Source organism: Scatophagus argus, chromosome 3 (genome assembly GCF_020382885.2).
Source record: "Scatophagus argus isolate fScaArg1 chromosome 3, fScaArg1.pri, whole genome shotgun sequence".
Classification (NCBI taxonomy): domain Eukaryota; kingdom Metazoa; phylum Chordata; class Actinopteri; family Scatophagidae; genus Scatophagus; species Scatophagus argus.
This window is the reverse complement of record NC_058495.1, coordinates 8,889,296-8,916,330: the sequence shown is the minus strand read 5'-3', so window position 1 is coordinate 8,916,330 and position 27,035 is coordinate 8,889,296. Positions and strand designations below refer to the sequence as shown.

Below are 27,035 nucleotides of genomic sequence, written 5' to 3'. Positions count from 1 at the left end.
GTTAAAAAAACCCCTAAAAACAAGAGTGTTACACTGAAAACAAAAACTAAATAACACTGCAGAGACTGGCGAGGCGTTCTGGTCTGAGAGATGATCAAGGCAGGTCCTAAACAAACGGCACCCTGCTCCTGTCTGTTGCATACACACCACATATCAAACTGTTCCTCTTTCACCCTGTTGCTCTGCTATATTGAGTTCCTTCTCTGGCAGATACTGGCAGTCTCTCAGCCAGCTGAGTGGCTGTGCCTTCTTGCCAGGCTGTTCTCCTCTCTCTCTCCATCTCTCTGCCTTTTTCTTTACCAACCTCCCCACCCCCTAACTCTCTGCCACCCATCTGGGCCTTGTAATACATGACAGCTGAAGCAGGGCTTCCAAATTTAATTTGAGGTGTGATAAAACAGCACATATCTATAAATTGTGTTCAGAGAGTCTGCCTATGCGACTCATTTTAACCGCTTTCTTCTGTCAAATGTGCAGGATATCAAACGCATAATACCCAGGCTGTCTGCACAAAAGGAAGATCCACAAATAGACTTAATGGTGAGAAGTCTTGCCAAAGCAATGACAAAGAATGCAATAATAACACTGCACATGGAATATGTCAAGAATGAAAAGGGATCAATTTGCAACATCAAACTGTATAGCATGTAAGCCTTCTCTATCAGATAAACGAGAATAGAAATGTCTGTGTGTGATCAAGAAGTCACAAGAACTACAGTTAATTAGGTGAAAAGTACATACTCAGGCACCTACAGAAACACACACACTCAGAGACACACACACACACGTCGTGAGCGCTGTGGTCTGAACACTATCTTGCAGTTTAAAGGAGTGTGATCCTTAGACAAACTTTCAGCTCTCAAGTTTCTAATGAAGTCATGAAGTCATGTGCACACCATGGTGCTATTCTAGTCTGTTAGGAAAATTTAAGTGACCACGCTGGATTTGGCCGTCATCTGTTAAGGGATCAGATCATGATTGCTTGAATAAAAGTTTCATTTCTGTGGACAGTCCACATGGATTTAAAAAAACCTATATTTTGCTGTAACATCTTGATGAAAGGGATCGTATGACTCCAGACAGTCATGTGCAGGAGCTAATATGGCGGAAAACCCCTCTGTGTGTATTAATCCTGCAATGGCACCGCAAAACTTTCCAAATAATTCATCCTGCAGTGGATCAACAGCGTGGCAGCCACGAGGCAAGAATGTAAAGTAAGACATGGGACTGCTTTGGCTACATCTGAAGCATCAGAATGAGCACTAATTGAACAAACATGTGAAAAATACCAGAGGGACTCAATCAAGGGATTCCCCATTACTGCTGTGAAGTAATGGCATCAAACACATAGAGCTGGGATGGGACAAATTTGTGACACTTGGAGCTGTGGGAACGTTGAGGAGCAAAGGAGGAAACACTTAAATTTTCCCACATTTTGTCACCCATCCTGTCTCTTCTGTCTCTAGCCCTCACCCCCCCTCCCCCAGTCCCTCTATCACTTGTCTTCTCACGCCGATGAGCTGTTTTCGCTGTCTCCGGCCCTGTCAGCCCCATCAGTTCCCCACCTCTCTCATCCTCCACTCTTTTCTTCCTCCTCTGTCCCTCCCACCCGCTGGTTCTGACGCCTGAGCTGAGCCCCTTGAAGAGTCCTGGTAATAAACTGTGGTGCCTGCGCTCTTCATTTCTGTCTCGGTCTCCCCACCCCTCATCCCAGAGCGCCGATACATCTGCCGTTAAAGTAGGCCTGGTCCAAAAGGCCCAGCCCCTCCACTCTGTACAGTACAAGCACATCAGTCTTTTACATTCAAATGTTTTCCCCCATTCTCTCTCTTTCCCTTTTTCCCTCTCTTCTGCTGCTCGAGTCCTTTGTGTACAGTGTGCTATGCTCAGTGTGGCAGCACTGTGCCAGAAAAACCCACACAAACACACACACACACACACACATGCACACACATACACAGTCACAGACACACAGCTGGGCCCCAGCTGCATACAAAGACTGGGGTTTGGAAATCAATGAAGGAGAAAGAAGAAAAGGGGAAAGGAGTTTAAATAAATTGGCACTTGAAAAAAGAAGAAAAATGAGAAAGAGGGACTGAGGGAAACAGGGAGAGAGAAAGCCCTCTCTTAAAGAGGCACATCAAGTCAACAACAGAGGGAGGTTTCTCATAACTAACATAACGCGAGAGGCAGCAGAACTAAATATGTTTGTGAGGGTGCTCACAAAGTGCAGTCCAACATTTGATTCAACAGTCAGGGTTTGAATGAGTCTGATCAGTTGTACGGATTTCATTCTGGCGAAGATGCCTGCTGAGTTTGAAGGCAGGGGAGAGCCCGTTCACAACACTGCCAGAAGACGTGAAATAAATGACAGCATCTTCCACATTCATTAAAGATGTCTTTGAAAAGCTGAAGTAAAGATTCAGCTGTACTCTTCCCTTCCTCTAGGATTTATCTGTTGTTAACTGTTTTGTTGAGGAAAATTTCAGAGATTTTTGAATGAGAGGAAACAAAACAACGACTTTTGACGATTAAAAGATACGGGATGAATTTCTCCACCATCTTCCTCAACAAGTCAGAAGACAAATGACCCCATAGTGTCATCAATTTTTGTTTAAATGGATTGTTCAGGTCTAAGCGGGGGATGTTGAACCGTTGGCTATCAGTGCTCAGCTAATTAATTCACACTCTTTGAAACTCAAATCTCTCACAGGCAGCCAGTAAACACAGGTCATCATTTCAAATGGGTATGTTTCCTTCCTTTGTCTCTGGGCTGTTTTTAATCTGCCAGGAATGAAGAGTAGTAATTTCGTCACATTGCTTAAGATTGGTGAACATTGACAGTTTTATTGGGGGAGACAGAGGCATAATCAATAGGCGCCTTGAAGAGAAAAGAACAGTCAGTCTGCTTTTTCTCTTTCTTCTGGTTTGGAAAGGATCCCCAAATCGCTGTCTTATGAGTCTGGCCTGCCAAATTCATTTGGTTTTATCAAGGACCTTTAACTCCCTTCTCACACAGCCGCCTCCAGCCCAGCACATTCCAAATCCTACACAGAGCTTTAATACGCACATTTCTACACTGACATGAGGATGTAAACGCAGCAAGCACTCATTCAGCCTTTTCACATACACTGACGCATGTGTGACATACACATATGCTATGCATAAGCATGCCATAAACGCAAGCATGCATGCAGATTGATTATTCGATGTACACGAGCAGTCCAAACTTATGTCCTGTATGACAATACATGGCAGAACATTTCAAAGAATATGCCATACTTCAACACGACGGCTACATTTTTTCTCAGCTAATTACCAACTTATAATCACTTTTGGTTTTCTTTACATTCCTTTAAAGACATATTCACTGCTAAAAACCTACAGGAAATTGACCAGATGTGATATTTATTTTTGATAAGTGACAGGCCCTCGTCAGTTAGTGAGCCTTTTTGCTGATAACTTTCACTGTAGTGTGATGGTGCCAATTTGTGAAACAGAGTGCAATCGTTTGACAAACTGCTGCGTGACAGTCAAAGGTGAGAGCGTGTGTGTACACCAAGCACACTCAAGAACCCGTTACTGCAAAGCAGCCAGGGGGATCTCACCATGGTGACACTCCCGCTGAGCTTCACACCTCTCTGAATAAAATGAGGAAACACTTACAGCAAACTAATAAACTATATATGTAAACAGACGCCTTATCGCAAGTAGGTTTAGGTCAGCCGTGTGTCAGATTAGAGACAAACAAGAACACTGCATGGTTTGCAATGGCAAGTTTCATGAAGCTCAAGAGTTAAGAATAATGCCAGCAATGTTTGTGCGTGTGTATGTTTTTGAAGACAAAATATCCTCTCAGTAACAGCAAGATGAAAAACTCCGGTGACCAATTCAATCCTGTGTTTTTTCTGGGTTTACTGCTCTGTTTGCATTTGGGGTAATGGTTAGGTTTGTTTAGGATATCTCTTGGCTTTCCCTGCATCATCCAACAATTCTGCACTAACTGCAGAACCAGCAGGACAGTATCTGCCATGCATCATTCATAAACTCCACTAATATAAAGTTTTTTAGAATAAGGCTAATTTAGGTTGAGGGGGTTAAGGTGATGGTTAGATTTTGGTTATTTAGAAAAGGGGCTCAAGTTGAATTTAGGGTTAGACAGGCATTCAGTGTTGTGGATAATTTTTGTTTGTTTTGGTTGAGGGAAGGAGGATTTGATTCTGATATAAATTTTCGGTCCTCATCAGCAGGACAGAAGAGCAAATGTTTATATGTGTGTGCATGCACAGATGTGTGTATCCTGACTTCTGTTTGTGAGTTCAGAGCCACACACAAACAAGGCACTACCTGATGCATGAAGGACAAAGTCTCAACAAAGTTTCAACATCCAGAAGTTCCTCTCAGCACTGTTGTGGGGAGTGACGACTGACACCATCTAAAGCTTTAGCTCAGCTAAAGATTTCCACTAATTCTTGATAAGGTGATTGATAGTCAAGTACAAGCAGATTAAAAATGTAAAATGTGCTGCAGAATTACTTCCATACGCACATGGCAGGCTACTTTAAATAAATGTATCATATTTTAATATATTTGACAGAAAACTAGATGGCCAAAATAAGTTAACTGTTTGCATATATTTCAAAGACTCAAAGACTATTTCTTTACCATCCATTTTTAACATGCAAGTGAATTAAAGATTTGGATGAAAAGGAAGAAGAAGAAGAAGAAGAAGGCTATCAAAAGTGTGACATTATAAAACGCCTAAACTTCCAGCCAAAGCTATTTTTCCTTTGTTATTTCTGATGCAGATGCAGAGATGTTGGTAAAAACAGTAGCATATCCATCGCTCCAAAACTTGATGTAAAACTGTGAGCTCAGTTTGCAGGAAGAGCATAGAATATAAGCCTAATAATAATACGCCTAATGATAACAACATCCTAGAAAGCTTCAGTCTCAGAGCAGGTTAAGTTTTCAGCGTGAGCAGCAACAAAACTAAAGCTTACATGGAGGAGAAAACCGCACCGACGCAGGCTACAGTAACAGTGGACTGTAAGCAGCCTTTCTGTTTCAACTATTTTCTTTATATCAAAAACAAACAAAAACAAATAAGGTAAAAGGCAGCATAGATCCTCCCACGTCACTGATTTTCTATTGATTTTCAAAATAGGACTACGTTGTTTTTTTCCAGGTACGTTTAATACACATGTTTTTTACAAAAAAATCGTGGGGCCGCCGACTTTTCTTGTAAATTTTCTCCCACCTTTTATTATATACTATAGCCGTATACTCAGGTGTGTACGGCTAAAACGATCCCAACAGACAGCAATCTCACGAGAGTTGACTGCTCAGCCGTGCAATTTATGCTGCAAGACAACCAAGAAGCCCTGAACGCAGAAACATGTCTGAAATATGAACGCAGTCATGGTGCTGGGCAGAAAATTGCTACAATGACAACATGTCTGAAGTTATGTTTTCTCCAAACTGCAGAGGAAATAAACGTGGTACGCACGAGAGTTTCTGCCCGCTGCAGCAGCATCAGCCTGCATCATTTACACAACTTCTGAAAACTTTTCCAGCGCTGCGCGTTTCTTACCTCGATTTCTCCTGGGGTTGGCTTGCTTCCTTCGTTTACCCCTGCTTTCTTCTGTCATCATCACGCTTTAATACGTTGCAAAAAAATAAAAAATAATTTAAAAAAGTTGTCCAGGGGAGCGGAGCGAGTGTGTGTTTGTCCTGAGTGCCTGTCTGAGAATGAATGGTGATGAGGCATCGCCTTCGGTCACAGCGGGAGACTCAGACCTTGATGGGACTCCAAGCGGAGGCGACGAGCCGTGAGCGGCAGTGATGTCAGCAGCAGAGGTTGGCCCTGAGGTCAGTCTTGGCATCGTAAGCCTACACCGTCCTCATTTACAATGTAATCAGTGATGGGACTGCTCGTGCAGTCATACAGTCCACCAGTTGTAACACCAGATATACTTTGACAGTATTGTCCTTAATCCACCACCCTGCACCTCCTCTGCGCGGAGGGAACTCCGAGAGCGTCCGTGTGAAACATGTGCGAAACGTGGGGGCACGCTGGGCTGTTTTAACTTTTACTGCATGTGTCACCCAAGGCCGAACGACTGAATTCTGAATATTTTACTGATTCCTGGTTACTCTACTCTGCAGCTCAATGTGAATTTCTACTTGATGCAAATTATTAAAAAAAAAAACGAGTAAGATGACTTAAATGACAGCGATTCATCCACTTGTTGACGGTGGACTCTACAGTTTTCTACGTTTTCATTTCTTCGCGTTGCTTGTGTAATTGTTGATGCTTTCACCGGCCAGAAAAGCTCATCGCTGACTTGTGAGTCTCCATGTCAGCCGTGCTGCAGCGCGGGCTCTTCCCACACGCAGCTTTAAACGTTCATCGCGTCTGAACTGGAATCTCCAGGCTGTCCGACGAGGTGCAAATGAAGCTGTTAACGCATGCATCTCGCTACATTTTCACCACTTACGCATTAGACTAACTGCAGGTTGACAAGAACAGGTATGTGCGCGCCCCCACCTCCACCTTCTCCTGCCTCCCTCCTCCCCTTTATGGCCTGACTGTTATGCACGTCGCACCTGCGCTCAAGTACCCTGGAGTGGACCCCGTCCTGCGCCCCTTTCACCCCTGGATGGCTGTAGGAAGTGGTGCATTGGCAGCCCTTTGTGTTGCAACCTGGGCCGTAATCTGTTTTGCAACTGAAAAAAACATCCGAAATAAAACTCTAACGCGGCGTTCAGGACCCCCACCTTGGCTTTCTAGTGCCCCCCCACCTCTTAGTATCTCTGCGAGATAATACAGTCTGTCAACGGAGTAAACACACCTGCATATGTCACAGCGATACATAAAGACGGTTTACTCTCTTAAAATCAATTAATTGCTGTACGTAAATTGGAAAATAAATAAATAAAATAAGATAAACCTCATAATGATCAGCCTGTCAGGCTAACTGAACAATCGAAGCGTATAAACAGATAAGTATTAACGCACGACAATAGGCCTGTTGAAGTACTGCAGAATAAGATAAAAAGTCACTACTGATTATTTTCTTATTGTACCATGTAGAAATATTATAAAACAAGAGCCCACGGATGTAGTACTACTGTCAGATTAGTACATTACCTCATAATATAATTATGTAGCTGCTGGTGAAACTAATAATGATTAAAACAAGAACATTAACAGAAAAACTAAATACACCCCCCCTCTTCATTCCTTCAACCCGTCACCACTGCTGGGGGTTTGTCTCTTAATGGATTCTGGAAGAGAAAGCATCCTGAAGGTGGGGAGGGACGGGGCCGAAGAAAGAGAGGGACAGCAGGGTCATCACGGCTTCTTTGTGGTGGGATGGAGAGAGGAGAGGGAGGAGAAAAAGAGGGAGGAGATGAGGTGGACGAGGAGGGGGCAATAAACTTTGCTACACATGAGGGTCACAGAGGTGCAGAGGTGCTTCAGGGGTCCTGGGAGCTGGTTTTAACTTATGCTCATACATCCACAAAGCATATCAGTGTTTTGGGTTAAGTGGAAATGCTTTTCATTCAACATTCCAACTGCTTTCATTAAAAACTGTAACTGTAAATCTGAATCAGTGTGTAGTGATTTGTAATTGTAGCTTTTTACATGCTATGCCTGAAATTTAGAGCTGTGCATTTTGTGAGGTTTGTTCAGCTTTACTAAAACCAAACCCTTTGCTAATCCAACCACTCAAAAATTAAGTAAATCGACCACAGAATAGCCCTCTTAATTTACTTTAAAATATGCACTATACTCCGATGCACTTCTTTTAGATGCATTTAATTTTGCACCATTTGAAGGGTATATTCATGTTATTACCGTACTGATCGCCTATGACTAAGATCGGTACACTGACTGTTTGTGCACATTACTATTGTGGTTTTCTAGTTGTGTGTAAAATAAGGACATGGCAGTGCTGTCCTGGCATAGTGTGAACTTTCTACTGTCTTGTTAAAACAGCTACCTCTACTCACACACACACACACACACACACACACACACACACACACACAGGAGCATGAAGGAAGCAGTCCCACTGGGGTTTTGTCCCTGGCTGTGGTCTATAGGTTCAAAGCTTCTTGCATGGGGAGGAGAGCCCTTAAACAGCATATTAAGCAGGAGTTAATTATATGCCAACCTAAGTGACAAAGGAAAAGAAAAGCCTCCCTCTGAATGGCAAGACAAGAAAAGAGAAAAGTCATTATGCTGCCCACTTTTTTGCATTTGAAAAACTCAGTTCTTATTTTGGCATTTCCATTTGTAACTCTTCAGAAAAGATAAGATTAAATTGGAGAAAGTTGCAAACACAGTTTCTCTGCATTAGTGCCATCTAAGTTTTTATACAAGAGTCTAACGCAAACCTGTTGAAGTATATAGTTTAAAAACATACACACACACACTCACACACAGCCATGTTTCCATCACTTTTGGGCACATTGCATAGATTAACATTCTTTTCCTGGAGGCTTAACCACCACCTAACCATAACAATAAACATTACTTACCTTAACCTTAACCTCAACCTAACATTAAAGCAAGTCTTCACCCTAACATTTAATGATTTACATTGTGGGGACTTACATTTTGTCCCCATAAGTGAGGCGGGTCCTCACAATGTGACCGCGTAAACAGATTTTTGTCCCCACAACTACAGGCAGGAATACACATCTCTCTCTCTCTCTCTCTCTCTCTCTCTCTCTCTCTCACACACACACACACACACACACACACACACACACACAGACACATTTTGTGAGTAAGAAGCTATGGTCGTTGTGCACAACAATTACTTTGGCCTGAGGCAGGAGACAAGACAATGTTTTCAAAGTGTCCATTTTGAAGAAAGGAGCCAGTGAAGGTCACCATGCTTTAGATCTGAAAATTAACCGTGTGAAATAAGGAGTTGAGTTACTGTCCAAACATTAAACACATATAGCAGTGCTATTCAATATTTCCATGACTAATTTCTTTTATAAATCATTATCTATCTCTGATGATGAATAAATACGATGTTAAATGTTGTACAGATTTGTGATGTACCTGTAATCTGTTTCTGGCACCAGTATTTTCACAAATGTAAGTATTCGACATGTAGCTATAAAATTGCGAATTGTAAAATGGTATTATTTTCTATCGAGTGCCCTTCCTGCAAACACCCTATTTGACCCTGTGATGGAGATTCAGCTATTGTTTCAAATAACAAATGCGGATATGCCAGACTGCAAATCAGTAATCCGTCAGGAGAACTTCCCCTTGCCTTGGAGCAAATGAGTCAACTTCAGCATCCCTGCCAGGCTGTAGCTAGTGGCTGCTGTGAGTCTACTGTGCCATGCCACAACACCACAATGCCAATATAGTCCCAGCACACTGGGGCCCCTCAACCAAAATGAGCCAACACTGTAAAAAGTAATGGTGGCCGTACCGTTTTAAAAACATTACAGCGAAAAGTTAATGTAGATCATATTCTAAGATCAGCAGTCACAGCAGAATAATGACAGCATAAGCACTCAACGAGGTGTTATATAAAGTGACAAAAAAATAACAGACAAGGTAGACATCGTTTATTTGCACATAGTAGATGTAATGCTGTTGATGTGGTTACCGCCATTTAATGCAACTCAACAGAAGAAGTGAAAGGTCAATATTAAAAGGGCAACTGGCTGGTAGAACAAGAAAACAAAATATTTGTAGCAGCCATGGTGAAATTATCCAGTTTTAATTAAGTTCTGACTATTTATAATTAGGTTAACAGTTTTGCGTTGTTGTCATATAGTTTAAGTAACCTAAATGTACATAAGAGTGAATGTCAACATGGCGGAGGCATAGCCTATTTCATCGAGTCTCAAAATAAATCTGAGGGGTCACAAGGTGGCCGAGTGGAGGGGAGGGACAAAAAATAGTTCTGGACCACTAAATTAGGTTTATTTCTCTGCCTTTGATTACACTGCTCATACCCTTCCACATCACCATGTCCTGTGATGTGAGATCATAAATAGTCATGACTTCATTTTGCAGTCACAAGCCAGAGAGACTGAGTACTGGTGTATAGTATCTATGAAACCACTGACTGTATATGCATATGTCATTGTATCATGGGTATCAGCTTTTTCATTTCATGTCCAAAGTTTCCTTGTCTTTTGAAGTAGAGATGTCATGTTGATAATAATTGATAATTTTATGAGCAAGCTTTGTGTTCTTTCTTGCTGCATTCAGCAGCCCACAGTGCCAGTCCCCACTGACCACAGAGAGCCTGTCCAGGCACTGATGTCACCAAGAACAGCCATTTTTAATGCTAATTCACTTAGGCCCACTTACTGTAGCAGCCTAGCCGATTAGCATAGCTCATACTAGGCTGCCGTGACAGGCAGGTCTAAATCACATTCATAACATAGAGTTTTTCAATTAGGACAAGGATGATGTAGGATAAATATGCTCTGCTTGGTCAGCTTGTTAGACATTCAATAATTCAATAAAAAAAAAAGTGTAACATGGTGTTGGGTCACATTATGTAGCCTATAGATTATCTGCTTACAGAAATGATAGACAGCATTAAGTGTGTAGCATTCAAGTTACGCCAAAGGGGCATCATTTGTGTGGAATAAAAGAGAAATGCTGTTGGCTATCAAGGCTTGATCTCAGGCTGTGCTGCTCTCTATTGGAGGAAAGGAGGCATTGCATTAATCCCCCAGGCACAGAGACAAATGTCATCCAGTGGATTATGCCCATATTTTATGGATCTTCGACTCCTCTTCCTAAAACTACAGTGATATAACATGAGCCTTGCGGCATCTGAGCAGTTATCTGAGAGCGCTGTAAAAAAAAAGGCAAAGCAACGTCATTTAACAACAAGAGACATTAAAAGAAAAGCTTGACAAATATTCTGTATCCATCCCACTGAACAAGTTTATTCATAAACCGGTAAAATATAGCACATTTGTATAAAAATGTAGAAAATTGTACACAAAATATAACACTTGGCTTTTGTCTATTATAGTTAATGCTATACTATTATAGCTTTCCGTTGCTAAAGGTGATATTCTTTTGCCAGCAAAAAAGTCAGAATGAAGGATGACAGTTATAAAAAAATAACACACGCACACACAGAGAGAAGGCAACATCCATAAAGATCATTAATATAAAAAGATACTTTTATACAAAACATCTCATACATTCTAAAGAACAGCACTATCAGTCAAAGTTCATGCCCTTATCTCTAGTGTTAGTGTTGTGTTAATTTGTAATAATTTGTGCATCTTTTTCTCAGTCATTTTAAGGTGTCTTTGGTAGGTTGTACACTTTTTACAAAATGAAGAAATGTTCATTCCTGCTAATACTTAGTAAATATTCTGAAAAGTCACATAAAACGCTTCGGCTATACTTAAATGTGGCCTTAGTGGGTCTAGCTGTGCTCAGATGTGTTCTTGAATGACTATTAAAAAAATACTGTGATGATTCTTCATTGCTATCAAAATGAGGTTCATCTGAATAGTCCTCAGAGACAGAGACCTTTCCACACAGTGCTGTAGTCAGTGCAAAGCCACAGTGTAAAATCAGTTCTCCTACCAAGAGCGGCAGCCTTCTTCTGTAAGATTCAGCTCAACAGTTACACAAAAGTACCTCAGTGTGCACAGAGCAACATGTATTTTAATACAGTGGTACTGAGTAATGCATTTGTCACATCTTGATCTCCTGCCCTAAATTAGTAATCCAGATTTGTCTAAACAACTCCTCTTTGGGATTAGAGCCAAAGTGCAGCAACACTGTACTGTAAATGTACCTTAATTGTTCAAATATATTACTGACACTGATATTACCAACTGAGTCTGGTTTCATTCAACATAGCTGTCATCCTCAGCTGAGTCATGTACAAAGCATAGGCTGGGTTAATGTTGAGCGAAGGCATTAAGTTTTAATATGTCAGACAAAGCGTAATGTAGAGGGGATTTTTGCACACATATTGTATTCGGGCTTTATTCATTATCCCCCATGTATGTACCTAAGATCGAGGCCCTTCCTGATTTACAGTTATAAACACCACTGAAAAAAAAGTACACAGCTGCTTTAAGAACACTTACAGTAAACATGTGAAGTGCAAACTCTCTATCTGGAAAGGCAATTACAAAACACATGCAATTGGAACACCAAAGATTCAAACACCAACAAGTCCTGAGTGTCTATGAGTAGGCAATATGCATGTGTGACTGCATTTGTGCATGTGTGGAAATACTGATATGCCACTATAAAGAGTTTGTTGTTCATGACAAGTAAGAAATCCCTAGCAATACAGATTAATATTTAGTAGCACCGAGAAATTATTTCTCCATCACTAAAAGTACGTCTTTGTCTTCACTCAGCCCTTCCAACAACCATCTTACAAACTCCTGTCTGAACACTGGCTTTCAGAATCGAAACAATCCATCACAAGACAGGGGATGATTTATCCACTGATTCATTGTCATATACACAACATAATATAAATGTATATAAAACTTATTTACATCCATCCTTCTCTGCTCCACTGTGGCCACAGCCCTACATGACTGGAATGCCTGTTTGGAAAAAGTTCAGTATCAGTTTCATATCAGGCATATTTTTATAGTAAGGCACAGAAAAATACCAAGTACCAATGCAGCAAAGGCAGAATACAGTGAGGGGGGTTGATCAGGCACCTTTGGTTTTAAGATTTTGGGTGGAGAATCAATTTTGAAGCCTGTGATGGGATCACACTAGTAGCTTAATCTCAATTTACCACTGAAACACATTACAACATACACTTATAGTGACAGACCCCTGGCTTGAATAGGAGTCAGGGTCAATATGTTAGGTTTATCAATAAAGGCTAATGGTGAGTGGGGTGTGTAATACAGTTCATACTAATTATTCAGTATATGAAATGATAAATTAAAAGGCCTATATTATCCTATTTTGGGTTTCTTGCAATGTACCAAGGAAAATCACTATAAGCTACAGGACTTGAAGTGTTTAAACCTCCAGGCTGGAAATCTCTGGATACCGAGCTACATACATTTCTATATGGGTTCTCAGTTTAATCAGAGAACTGGTAAAAACTGGCTGAGGCCTGTACTTGATTGTTACTTGATGGCCCAAAGTCGTCTTCTAAGACAGTGTGTTCAGGTATTTATTTTCCCCAGCCAGTGAGGTAAGCATAGACGTCATGTCACCCACTGCCATGTTGGACAGGCCAGAGCCTGCAGCTAGGCTGACAGAGGTCTGGGGGGTGGTGAGGCGGGATGAGGCCTGGGAGGAAGACCCTGGTTGACTCTGAAGTGGATTGTTGACTGGGCTGAACGAGGAAGACTCAGCATCATCAATGATGGAGGTGAAGTCTATGCGGGCATTATCCAGATCCAGGTTTTCTAAGGCGTTGGAGATGGGGCCAGATTCGGGAAAGGGACCCAAGGGGGCAGACTTTGAGCCACCAGCTGGGTCCAGGTTGGACCCCATACTGTGCTGCTGGTTGAGACAAGGTCCATTCTGGGGGTCCATGTGTTTCTCCATATCCATGTTTATCTGACCTGAGTAGTACATGTTGTTGTTATCCGAAGGAGAGAACATTTCATTTTGTGGGAGCTGTGGATGCTGAACTGGAGGAAGCCGGACCCCTCGCCTGGGGCTGGAAGTGGAGTGGACTGGACTGAGGTGGGGTGGGCTGCCCAAGTAGACTCCTCCTACCTGTGACATGCTGTTCTGACGGCTGAGAGGTTTCCGTCCCTGAGGAGGCCTAGGGACCACCATCTCCTGGCCATAACATGAGCCTTGGAGACCGGTCAGCTGCTGATCTTTAGCTGCCACAGAGCTAGATGCTCGGCTGTGGGCTGGAGGGCTCATGACCATGTTCTGGTTGGAATAGGACGGATAGGCCTGGTTGGAGTAAAGATTCTGGTTTTGGTGCTGTGGACTGTGCTGCATCATTGCTGCCTGGCCAGCCATATCCACGTTATCAGACAGCGGAGGAGGTTTTATTCCGCTCTGCTGCTGCTGTTCTTGTTGCTGCTCCCACATGAGTGCTTGCTGGGACTGTACATAGTTCCTCACCATCATCTCCTTCACCTGCATCATGGGGGTTTCTGATCTCTGCCCATCTGAAAGTGAAGTACCAGCACAGCCCAAGCTCAAGCCCCCTCCGCTAGAGAAGGAGTTCTGGTTTTGCCCCTGAAAGTCACAGCTGGGATTGTTAGAGTTTCTCATCATGACCTGGCCTGTCTGTTGTGGGTAACCTTGAGTCTGCTGGAGAAGCATCCGCTGCTGTTGGAGCTTAGCACTTTGACAAGCATCACCACCACCCATCCCAGGGTGGAACTGCTGCTCAGGCTTAATGTTGAGTTTGTGGGTTCCATCAGGACTGGTGTAGAGGCCTGGCTGATTGCTGTAGTGGCCCTGTGTCTGTTGAGATCGCAGGCTAGGATCTGAATACTGCATTCCTCGCGGGTTCTGGAGAGCATGACTGGAAGTTTGGATTTGGCTGTGGGTATCACTCCAAGGGCCCCCAGCGTCACCACCCTGGCCAATGCTAGGGTAGTGGGGACCTGAAGGACTGAGCTGGCAGGTGCTCATACTGTACTCGGCCTGTTGGAGAAGAGTATTCGACATGCCCTCTGAGTGAATAGGCCTTGCTTGCCCTACTGAATTTCCACCAGCCCTGGAAGTGACTTCACTGCCCTGGTTTTGGTAGTGCCCCTGCATGTAAGCCTGGTCAGGGCAGCTCAGAGAATCATGGCTTGGGGACAGTTGGTTTGAAAGAGGACCTACACCCCCAACTCCTCCAACAGTCTGATGCTGTTGCTGGTATCCAATGAAGCTTCTCTCTCCAGGGGGCATCATCAAGGAACGATCCCTGGCCTCAACAGGAGCAAGGTGGGGCTCCATGCCCATAGCCTCCATCATTACATTCTCTGTGATGCTAGGTGGCCGAGGGGAGTACATGTGGCGGGCAAGACTGGTGTCAGAACCGCGGTGTTGTAGCGCATTTCTTCGGCCCATCATGGATACATTATTAAGGCTATTGAAGCGCTTAGGGAGAGCTTGTGGGTCTGCTGCTGATCGAACGGGGTCACTGGCCCGTCTGCTATTGTTACCAGGAGCCTGGTGAGGGTAGATAACACCAGTGCCATACTCTGTGTTGGCACTGTGCCTACGTGGACCACATTGTTGAAGGAAAGGAGGCAGAGGTTGCCCCTGGTATTCATTCAAAATACCTCCTCTTCTGCCTGACGTACTTGTCTGTTCCATATTGGGTAATGGAGTGGGAGGTGGCCCACCAGTTGCTGCAGCATATTTGGCCTTTAGGCTGTATTGCTGTGCAGGTGTTAAATTAGGAAGACCAGGCAATCCTCCTCCTCCAGGACATGGAGCCCCTCTGCGATTGGTCTCCGGAGAGAGGGGATCTGCTCCACTCGACTCTGGGCCGAGGAGATGACATCCTCCACCTGCTGTTCCTCCCATTTGTGAGACGTCACTGGAGCGCCTGCTGGACAGGTAAGGTGACACCATGGAGGACCGACGGCTGACAGTATATGCTGAGCTTAAGCTGCTGGTGCCGCTTCCTCTCCTGTCATTAGAAGAACAACCAATCGATGTACCACCTCCTAAATCATGACTGGACAGCTCCATAACTCGTCGATTTGAGAGGAGTGGAGAAGGTGCACACATTCCCATATTCTCCCCTGGACCTGAAACAATCAAATCAAAAATATGAAACAGTTCCTGAATCCTTTATGTCTGCTGGGTTGAAATAACACAGTTCATGCAATAGGCCCAGAGTTCTGGATATTGTTTGTTTATTTAACCATAGAACATACCAGGAAGTGCAGGTAGCTTGGTGCAGCGGGCAGGAGGTGTTGGCCTGCGGATTTGCTTCAGCTTGTCAATCTTCAGGTTCTCAAGCCTCTTCAAAGCCTGTGCTGACATTCCCATTGTTCCTCCTACACTTCCTGGCTCCCCTCCTCCTCCACCTGCAACTCCGTCCTCCAGTGCCGTGAGATCCTCCAGACTGCCTGCTGCATTCAGGTTCATCTCCACCCCACTGTCATTGTTGTTGGCACTCCCCAGTGGAGAACGTTCGCTACTGCAGGAAGACTGACCACCAGGACTCGGCTGGGATTTCTAAAGGAAGTTATGTATTATAATGGATCACTTAAACAACTGACAACCCTATTCAAATTTCAGAAATATTAAACATATATCATTCGCACCTAATGGGCAAAAAGATTTGTATGAGATGCTTTCAACAGTGTAACCTTTGTTATTTTCTCACATAAATATCTTGCAGGGATACAATTTATCACTCACTAGAGCTGTATCTGGAGCCAACAGTTTGCAGTCCTCCCTGCGTGTCTCCTCTTTCTCCAGCAGCAGTTCAGAGCTCTGGCCTCCAGGAGTCATAGCTGAACCTGGAGGTCGTGGTCCTGTGTCACCACGATGCTTTTTGGTGATGTGGGCTTCAGGGCCATGCACCGTTTTCACATGTTTACGCAAAGAACTTGGATCTGTGTAGCGCTTAGTGCAGCCAGGGATCTTGCATACATACGGTTTCTGTAAGAGAGCACACAAAATTTTGTTTTAGTGTACACAGTTTTGCACATCTACAGAAGCTAAGAACAACCTGAATTATTTTTACAATGCTGTTATCTCAAGATCACAAGTTATTATTTCATTTATCATTTCTCTCGATAACTGGTTGATTTATCTTGAGAAAACAAAGGTCACAGTTCTCCAGATAAGATATTTTATCAGGAGAAAATAACTGGTAAGATTATTGGAAAAATAATGTTTAGTTTACTAAAGTATCAATGTATCACCAAGGCAGCAAATAAATTTAGCTGTCAAAGTATTGTTCGAACTACTTGCACAGTTTCTTGTTTTCTAGATTACACAATTTTCAGTAGTGTGCACTACAGTACCTCATTGGAGTGAGTTCGGTTCTGGTGCTTGGCTCGGTCTGAAGCATTGGAAAAGGCCTTGTTGCAGCCTTCATGTTCACACACGTATGGTTTCTCTCCAGTGTGAGAGCGCAAGTGGGTCTTCAAATTCTCCAAACGAGAGTAGGCCTTATTACACCCTTCGAACTAAAGCAGAAATATATATATATATATATTTATATTTATATATATATATATGTATGTATGTGTAACAGTTTATAACAGTAACAACAGAACTTCCAATAGTCTAAATTAATGAACTATAACAGAAATAACACGTCTCTGGAAGTTTTGCTTACAGGCGTTATGGTCTTATAGGTGTACTGTATTTGAGCTACAGTACATTCAATGTGGCTGATAGAGCTTTATAAAGAATTATCATCTTGTTTCTATTCTTGCAGAAATGATTTGAGCGAGTTTTGTGACCCCTGAAAGCCTTTTCTTAATGAATTTCACATTGAAATGAAAACACAGGTATTATCATGTTCTTCAAAGGAAGAAAAAGAGACTCTACAGGACTGCCTAGCAAGTATATAATAGCAACAGTATAGAGGATAGACACCTCAGACCTTGCCACCCGAGAGTGAAGCTACATTGGCAGTATTTTTTAAGGTCAATGCTCAATGCTCAACGAAAATATCAACAATGTCAAAAAATGTATGTGCAACTAATCACTGACAGAAGCAGCTGAATATTACCTGCTGTCTTTATACAGAATTTTCTGTTGCAGAAAGTCATGATAACACCGGATGATAGATAAAATAAGGCAACAAAATATGGCAACATAAATGGCTGTTTAGTGCTTGTAGTTTTCTAGATGATAGAGACAAAAATCAAAGCAGAGGTAGAAACAGAGAGAAAGGAAGTACAAAGACAGAGACTAAAGATAAACTTACAGTGCACTTGTGTGGCTTCTCTCCTGTGTGTCTGCGCATATGAACTACCAGCATATACTGGGCTTTGAAAGGCCTCTGTTCTCGAGAGCACTCCTGCCAGTGACACACAAACTCCTTCTTTTCTCCATGGATGTGTTCATTGTTAATGTGCTGTTGCGTAAAGAGATAAATATAGAGATCCACTGAGAGTCAAACTGGTATACTGTAACTGCTTTTTATTTTTCAAGTTTTTTATCTCTCCATACTGCAGTATCTATCAGATGATATATCTCTTACATGAACTAGCTGGTCTTGTGTGTCAAATTCCTTGTTGCAGCTCTCCCAGTGGCAGTTGGTTTCATATATGGCCTCTTGTTCAGGCTTTCCATCCTCCTTGTCCAAGTCATCTCTGCCATCCAGTAGACCCAGTAGAGGGTCCTGATGAAATGTATGGGAACAGACCACAAGTTTAAGAAAACAGCGTGCAAACATATATGAATTTTTGCTTGCTTTTGTGCTTATACCTTAAAGTCACATAAAGCACTGCATTTGCCCTATATGATCAGATATCAACCAGGCACGTTCTGCTGATATGAAGGAGATTCTTTGCTAACTGCAACTACATAACAGACAGCAAAAGCTGAAAAAGTACTATATTGCATGCTGTGACTGGTATGCCGTCACAACATGCAATATATTAGTCAAATATATTTACTAAGAACAATTAGTTTCAAAGCTCTTGACTCCATTTCGCAGAGTTAAATGTGTTTGTATTACTGCATGTATATTTGACAAATACCAAAACTGTACCTGAGTGCCAGTGGAAGAGGGACTGGCTACATCTCCCTCTGACCTCTCCTCCAGGCTCTTCACATTCATACCATCCATTACACCCCCCAGTCCTGGCTCTGTCTTCAGCTGCAAAATAAAACACAGACCATATTACCTCTGTCTTTGTCTCTTAAAGTCATTCACATTTGGACGATGAACACAGACTTTAATTATCCCTATCTTAGACCTGCTTTTACTACCTGTTCCCCTATACCCCAGCTGTCAGAAGCAGAGGGTGTGCTGTCATTTAATTGCTCTGATTGCTTTGCAAAGTGAGTGAGAGAGCCGCCTTACATGTCCATGCTTGGGTGGGGCATGGAGTCGAGGATTGTGGGCAGGCAAGCGGGAAGCTTGGCATGGACCTGGTGTATGTCCACCCAAAGGTGGCCCCCCGCCTCCTCCATACATGGATCCTTGCTGCCTGGACTGGCAGTTTATATTGCTGGAATAGCTGAGTGAGGGGCTGTGGAGTAACAGAAAAAGACAGCAATATGTCAACTCTGGCAGTATAAAAGTTGATGGAACTGATGAGCTAGTGGACAGTGGACAGTTTGCTGTAATAAAATACATTGCCGAGCACAGACATGTATTATGGGCAGATAAATATTTGTTATTCTTGTTTTCTTTTAATAGTGGAATATGCAACTTTTGCCAACTTTTTCTCACTTCTATTATTTTCTTATTGTTTCTGTGTCTACCTGTGTCTAAATACCCTGTTTACTGAGAAACAAGAGCAGGAACTGCTGAAAAAGTTTTTTTATTGTGGTTCCCATACATTTGCTGTCTGTTTTTAACCATCTGTGTGGGAGGGATGTATTTACCTCACACTCAGAGCAGATGGTGTTTGAAAGTAGAAGATAAATGTTAAATACTGGTGTGGTAATATAGCCAAGTGAGGGGAGAGAAGCTTCATACCTTGACGTTGAACAATGCCTTTTGTAAGGTTATTTTAAAATGAGCAGATACTTCAAATCCAATACCTTGAATATATCTCACCTCACCTAAATTCTGTAGTAGTTGCTTGCTTTTAAATGCATTTCTTTTGCTCAGCATAGAACAGAGAAATAGCTGACCTCATGGCGCTCACAGAGAGATGGCCATAAGAACTGGCACCGTTGGGGTTGCACCGAGAATTGACAAAGGCCACCAGGGAGTTGGGTGAAGTCCGGATCACTGTCTGAAGGTCTACACTGGCATCCGACAGAGGAGAGATAGACAAAGCTCTCTTTTTACTCAGCTTCAACATCGAACGGGGAGTGGAGAACCTCGAGCCTACATGGGAACAGAGGACAAGAAGAGGAGGGTTAGCTTTGATGATGTGAAATCTTTGAGACATTTTGAGTCATAAGTGTATTGGCAGTATTAACTTACCATCGCCTGAGCCAATCTGATCAGAGGCAGGCTGAATCTGGCAGAAGTTGTGATGAGAGGACATCATGTTGTTCTGGTTACAGTAGGGGGTGCTATTGCCACCTGTTAGTTATTAATGGCAGATAGAAAAAGTGAAACATAAGACTGTGAGGATCCACATTGACACTTTTTAAGCTTGTGATGTAGACAGGGATTTTGGGTAGCCAATGCGCACATATTTAAGATCCCAACACATCATGTTGACCTGCTGTCTGGGGCAAAGGATAGCCACTTGATGTTTGACACAGGACAACTATGTCATTTGTAGTTTTAAGCACAGCTGCAAAAAGCACAAAACTTTTCTGAAATGCCAGTGAGAAACAGTGACATTTGGCTGTCCTGGGAGGTTTAATAGTCTAGGCTCTTTCCTCTTTAGTAGAACTGACACAAAGGGATTGCAACACCATGCATCAGCATCCACACGTGAATGGAGCCAAATCGGGGCCAAAAGTTTCATTAACTTGAAAAAAAAAGATTTGAACTTGAAAATTGAAATTTTGATTTTGAATTTTGAAAAATACAACTTTGTAGTTGAACTAAAAATCAGTTCAAGTATTCAGTTTTAAAATAATTTTTATTGAGTTCTGAAATTCTTTTGAATACCGTAAATGATCTATTTTCAATTTTTTTGTCCCTGATTTGGCTCCATACACAAGTAGCTAATTTCAAGTCACTCCAGACCCAATTCTGCGTTTCCATTATTATATAAAAGCTACACTGTAGCAGTAATCATCCAGCATCTGCTCCCCTCTTATTAAGTTCGGTATTCTTATTTAGATTTTCAAGATCCTCTGTGTTTACAGGTCCTATTTTTCATTTCATTTTTAACTGTGTAATTAAATTAGTAAATTGGTGCAGAGTAACAGACACATTTGCAAGACAACCAGCTTTCTGTTGACTGTAGAGCTTTCCTATCGTACAAATCTTACTCAGTCTCCCAGATATCTTCAAGTCCAAATGAGTAGCAGCTGTGAGATTAAAGGCATGTAAAAGATACTCTGACTCACCCTCTGTGAGCGGCATGCCCCTGTGGCCCATCATACTGTGTGGGGGCCTCATATATTGATCCATGCAGTGGCCAATCCCCTGTCCTGGTCCTGAGCCATGAGCCATACTAGGAGTCATGGGATTATACATAGTGCGGCAGTCCTGAGGAGGGCCGTTGAGGAGCGGGGCACGCAGTGAGGATACATCACTGTAGGGCGACTGGTCAGATGGGACTAGTCTGCAAATATCAAAGAAAGACAGTTACGAATTATGACAAACAATCTTAGATTAATGTGAAACATGGCCATAAAGAAAGTCATGACGTGACCAGTCAAGATAGTAGAATAGTATTTTTGATCATGTGTAGCTACAAATGTGCAAATCATACGCACATCTGTTTTGTCCTGTAATTGTGATATCTGCCTCTCAGTGACTCCCAACACTGTGTCCTTTCTATAAATTTCTTTCTCATGGAAGAAAATACAAATTCTACAGGCAGCTTACCATAGAGTTGTGAATGACGGAAAGAAGAAATGCATAAATAAACGGCTATCTCAAATTAACTACAAAAATGAATAAATGAAGAATCAAATTAGAAATAAATGCCAAATATATACTATATGTGTGTGAACTAGTGGCTGCTATCACAGCCAGCCATCTCTGCCTAAGTTCACTTGAGCAAGAGACTGATCTCCAAAACCAGTCGCACTGTCTCAAGAGTTGAATTCCAGAAGCTCATCTCTACTCCAGTCTCTTGTGATGTCTCTTTCCCACCACTAGATGGGGTATAGCCCCTATATTGGTAAACACTGTGGAAACTTAGTCATTTGGGTTTTCCCCTACCAAACTAATGAAGGGAAGCTTCACTGGAACTTTCCAGTCTTCTCATGAATTTCAATGTTTTCTCTGACCTTTCTTCTTCTGTCTCACTGGTTAGTTCAAAATCTGTCTGTCCTGTCCCCTTTCACTTTCTCTCTATCCCTGTCACTCCTTTCCTAATGGGGCAGACTTCATCTGTCCACCTTCTCCTAAGTCGTCCTTTCAGTTCTTTAATTCTTTCACCACAATGTGTATTCCACACAGGAGCTTAATCTGTCCTCTCTAATCCACTGTGCCGGTTCACCCCAAATCTACCTCCCTCCCGTTCTCACCCCTTTCTCTTCTCCCATTCATCCCTTCTGTTCTGCTTCTCTGTTTCCCTCTGTCTTTCTCTGTCTCTCTCTTCTTCTGTCACTTTCCATCTCCTCTTCCTTTCTCCCTCCTCCTCCCTGCACTCCTCTGTCTTTCTCTGTCCTGAACAGCCACCTTTCTCTCCATCTTTCTCTGTCTCTCCCTCGCTCTGGGTAACCTGAGCGGGGCGCGAGGCAGTCATGCAGAGCGCAGCGGGGCCTGGTCAGCCTGTAATTAGCAGCTGTCAGAGAGAGGCCGAGTCTACCCGCAACCTGGGTGGCATAAGGAAGGGAGGGGGGGAGAGGGAGGAGAGGGGGAGGAGTGATGGGCTGAGCTAGCACTGTGTCCATAACAATTGCAGCGAGACCTGGGCTTCTGCATCCTCAGAATATCTGTGTGATTGTAATAGTACAGTAACAGTTACTGAGCCTCTCAGAGTATCATCCCTGCTTTCTAGAGAGGTAATGCTGTGATTTCTGGTTGTTTGTTAATAAAATAAAATATTTGATTTCTTTCAGATAATAAAGTGAAATGACTGATATCAACCTCAGTGTAAAGTGTTTATATATGTTATGTGATAATACATAAAAAGAAGAATGATACTGGTCAGTGTACTGTTATTTCATTCTTTTGACTCAAACATCCACAAAGGCATCATCCTCAAAAATCCAGCACTGGTTTGACTCAACACAAAACTCCCCCTGTGAATATAAATGTCTTTTAAACATTTTTGTTTTAGTCTAGATTAAACAAACAGAATGCAGCATGTCAGTTTAAAACTGAACAAGAACAAGCATATTTCTGAAGTTAGAGTAGAGCAAGGCTCGTTTTCCCTCCGCTTCCCTTTTACTGCTAAGCTAGGCTAAACACTGTCCTCAGCCGAGCTCTGTTTTTAGGATTCAGATATGAGAGTGGTGTCAGTCTCTTTATCTCAGGCTTGAAAAAAAAGAAAGCTTATTTTTCAAATTATAGAAATATTCCTTATATTTTTCTTATGTTAAACAGCTCAGCATTGAGGAATCACCATGAAAAAAAAAAAGTTAAATTGCAGACAGCATATTGACCGAGGACACAGATCATGCTAACTGATGTCTTACCCTCTGGAGGGCTGGCTGGGTGAGGTCTCGTAGTGATACAGCCCCTGGTGTGGCTGCATGTCCACTGGCATTGGAGCTCCGAGACCAACTGCTCCCCTTACACCGTGGACCTGACACACAAAGACAAGGACACAGTGAGGAGGTGAGGGTGAACAGAGGAAAACCAAACAAACCCAACCAACATAAACTAAAGTACATCAGAAAGAAAAGCCAAATAGACAAAAACAATTGTGGTTGGAAAAACAAAAAAAAAAAAAAAAAAAAGAGTATGTAGGATGTTAATAACAGACCCAAGACAAACCAAGCAAAGCAGTTGGGCAAGGGCAAAACAAGCTCTCACTTGAGTCATACTTATTTTAAACAGAGCCGCTACAAAGTACTATATCCATTACTTAAGTAATAGTGGAGATGGAAAAACCACAGAAGAAATAACATTAAACATTGTTAAAATATATTGTTAACAATCCTACATTCAAAATGATAAAGTACAGAAGGTTAGAAGTCCAATTTTGCCAACCATCAAAAGTAAAAGCACAGCAAAGATACAATGATGACCAACTGTTGATCTGGACAAAGAGACAGCCATGAGTTGCCTTTCTGCAATGCCCCATTTATAGAAATATAAGCATATAGTTGGATGAATGAAACATGACATCCATGCATTTCATGAAGATATAAAATTAAATTAATTAATGTCAATTAATTAATATCCTCTAAATGGCAACTTCAAATGATGTAAAGGAACTCTCAGCTCTGGAATCATATACATTACAGAGACTTTAAAAACAGGTCATGTGATGGTACCAGTGTGCCCTGACACACTCCTACAGATTAGACAAAACCCGATGACACAAACAGTGGGCTTGGCTCTAATCTCCCTTCTCCAAACAGAGTCGTGCACCTCAAACACTGCTGACAGATTGCTGAAAACCTGCCGCACCTTTCCATCCTGGAAAGTAGACATCAGTGTAGAAAAGACATACAGAAGAGGAAAGGCTGGGTTTTGCTTTCAAGCTTAAAAGACAAAAAGTTAAGGAACGGTAGCAACACAGAGAAAAAAAAAAGAAGAAACAAAGTAGCCTTTTGTACTTAACCATATTGAGATGGCATCTTTCACCAAGAGCACATGTGTTAAGTAAATCTAGCTGAGAGATTGGGGGAACAAGCACCTGCTCATTACATCTGACCATATCAGTGCAGGTACTAATAGGTGAGACTGCGGGCTCTGGTTGTGGATGTAATTAGGGCCAAAAAATTTGTGTACTTGCTGATGCCATAGTTACAACAAATGGAGAAAAGTGAATAGGTGTTGATCATTTGTTTGTAAATAGACATTACTTATTTATTTTTAATGTTAATCCATACGCACATAGAAGTGCAACAGAAATAGACAAAATAATGCGCTGATAAATTTCTTAGCCACTAAAATGCTTGTGTCAGTGTGTCTGTATTTTCTTTCCTTTTGAATGTGTCTGCACTGATATATTTCAAAAACACAATAATAAACGTATTCATTGATTTTAGGGAGAGTTTACAAACTTGACCCTCTAACACCATGTTCTTTAACATTTCAATTAAATTACTGCCATGCTTGTGGAATTAAAAAATCACAGTGATGCTGTTCATGTGTTAAACCCAAACTGGGAAAGCTCCTGTCCAGTGCAGATGAACGATCTGCGGTCTGAGGGTAACAGGTTGCCAGGCCTGTTATGTATGAGCACAAGTGTTAAAAGGACAGCAGGGACCTATTTAAGCCCACAAGCCACCAGGGGGATTTGGTACGCAAAGTTAGCAAGTGGCTAAATGATGTGGGCGGTCCGGGGCTAATTGCACATATTCAGCGCTGCCGTTGGATGTGTGTAAGATAATTAGCCGGAAGTGCTAAATAGAGATCTCGCTGAGCACCTCAGCTGTCCAGGACTAATAAATAGCGAGAAGGGGGTCGCCAGACAGCCTGACACACACATACACATACTGAGGCACCTGTCAGTCACGTCAGAGGGTAGCATAATAATCCAGTGGCCACCATGTCTACAGAGAACGTGTGTGTGTGTGTGTGTGTGTGTGTGAAAAAAAGAGTGTGGCTGAATATTCCAAAGAAGTCTGCACTGTGTAAGCCCAGTGGCAGGTGTGTATGGGGCTTTTGGAGATAAGTGTATTTGCAGTGCAACGTGTGTGTTTGTGTGAGAGTCTGTGTGTGCGCATGTGTCTGTGCGTGTGTCTGTGTGTGTGAGAGTTTAAACGGTGATGGATCTCAGCGTGGGACTGAATAATGTATCAGACCACCTGGTCTTTAGCAAGCAGGAATTCTTTAGAGAAAAAAAAGTGAGGGAGTGTGTGAGTGTTGGTGTCATAACTCCATGTGTGCACACAAATGTGTGTTATGTAATTCATTTGCGTGGTACCTGGCTTAGCATCTTATCCAGTGAATTACTGTAAAGTAAGGGCAAACATAGAATAAGTAAATGTTTACTAAGTCTTCTAGAAATCACATTTATTGCCATTTTCTATCAATATAATAAGGAAATGTTTCTAATGAACCACTCTGCCAGGTTACAAAACAGTTGTTACTGAACATATTTGCACAACATCCACTAACACAATTAATCTATTTTCACTACAAAATCTGCTCATCGCAACTGAGGCATGACATTTTCTTTAAATATGTTGAGGCACCGACAGCACTTCATTAATGTTAGAGATTGTTTATAGTGTGGTTGAAATGTTTAAAAAGTCAGTTGTGATTTGAAGCGCAGGGTAAAACTTGACTCCCATGACATTCAAGTTAAAAACAGTCTTTACCTGACAGCACTGCCATTGGTCACTACAACAACAAAACCTAGGAATAAATGTGCAAAAGGTATCTATTTATATGCATACTGTCTACAGTATGAGTACATGCATGTAGGTATGAATGTAATTTTGGACAGCATATAAGTATGTATAGATGAATGATTCCATATATACACAGTGCTGACACAGGTGTCGTGGCATTGTGCTATTTCAGGTCAATATTTTGTGAGAAACTCTCAGAGAGTTCGCTCCCTGGTGTAATTTTGTGGTGCTGGGTTTTTAGAGGGATGGGGCTGAAGCATATTAAAAACCCCAAGGCCATAAATCAAACGGCTGACCAAACAAGTCTGCTCCACTGCGGCACAGCGAGCTGGGCAGGAACCAAGCGTAGAGGATGAGGACAGGATGTCCAGGCACTTTCTACACCCAAAACCTCTCCATTCAAACACTACAGGCTCACAACCCTGCAACATCACCACCTCACACAAATAAACCACACCTAAAAGCCAGACATCTCTAGATCCATCTCCAAAGTGAACGCTACACTATCACCAATCAAGGGAAACGGGACACTTTTCAAAGCATAGATTTGGGATGCTGTAAAAAATAAAAGAGACACAAACTCACGCATGTCTTTTTAAAGTCACTGCTTGAAGTTGATGGATGATATTAGCTGAGCTTCACTCAGTGGATATTTTTAAACAAGCCCAAGGAGTCCTGACTGTGGACTAGCCAAATAAATTTCCATCTCGGCTTACCTACTTACTCACCAAACCAACACAGCTTACCACCAATAAATAAAACATGGTTTTGTAACCCTAATGAACTATTACTCATTCACTGACAGAGACCTAACCACGGCATTCCGGCATTCAGAAGAAGATCTAAC

General features: G+C 42.2%; 2 protein-coding genes across 2 annotated transcripts in view; both read right to left on the bottom strand.

Moving 5' to 3' along the window:
• Positions 1-6,754, bottom strand: part of LOC124056117 (zinc finger E-box-binding homeobox 2-like) — a 28,606-nt gene extending 21,852 nt beyond the window's left edge. Inside the window, exon 1 of the mRNA XM_046383233.1 lies at positions 5,594-6,754. Within this exon, the coding sequence (XP_046239189.1) occupies positions 5,594-5,654 (61 nt within the window). The 5' untranslated portion in view covers positions 5,655-6,754. The remainder of the gene's footprint in view (positions 1-5,593) is intronic.
• Positions 6,755-10,923: 4,169 nt separating this feature from the next.
• Positions 10,924-27,035, bottom strand: part of gli1 (GLI family zinc finger 1) — a 49,779-nt gene continuing 33,667 nt past the window's right edge. The window contains exons 2-13 of the mRNA XM_046383232.1: positions 23,354-23,463; positions 21,107-21,324; positions 20,061-20,162; positions 19,763-19,961; positions 18,984-19,152; positions 18,669-18,776; positions 18,156-18,296; positions 17,880-18,029; positions 16,966-17,130; positions 16,355-16,597; positions 15,865-16,168; positions 10,924-15,735 (exon numbers count right to left, since the gene is read on the bottom strand). Of these exons, the coding sequence (XP_046239188.1) occupies positions 13,163-15,735; positions 15,865-16,168; positions 16,355-16,597; positions 16,966-17,130; positions 17,880-18,029; positions 18,156-18,296; positions 18,669-18,776; positions 18,984-19,152; positions 19,763-19,961; positions 20,061-20,162; positions 21,107-21,324; positions 23,354-23,424 (4,443 nt within the window). The 5' untranslated portion in view covers positions 23,425-23,463 and the 3' untranslated portion in view covers positions 10,924-13,162. The remainder of the gene's footprint in view (positions 15,736-15,864; positions 16,169-16,354; positions 16,598-16,965; positions 17,131-17,879; positions 18,030-18,155; positions 18,297-18,668; positions 18,777-18,983; positions 19,153-19,762; positions 19,962-20,060; positions 20,163-21,106; positions 21,325-23,353; positions 23,464-27,035) is intronic.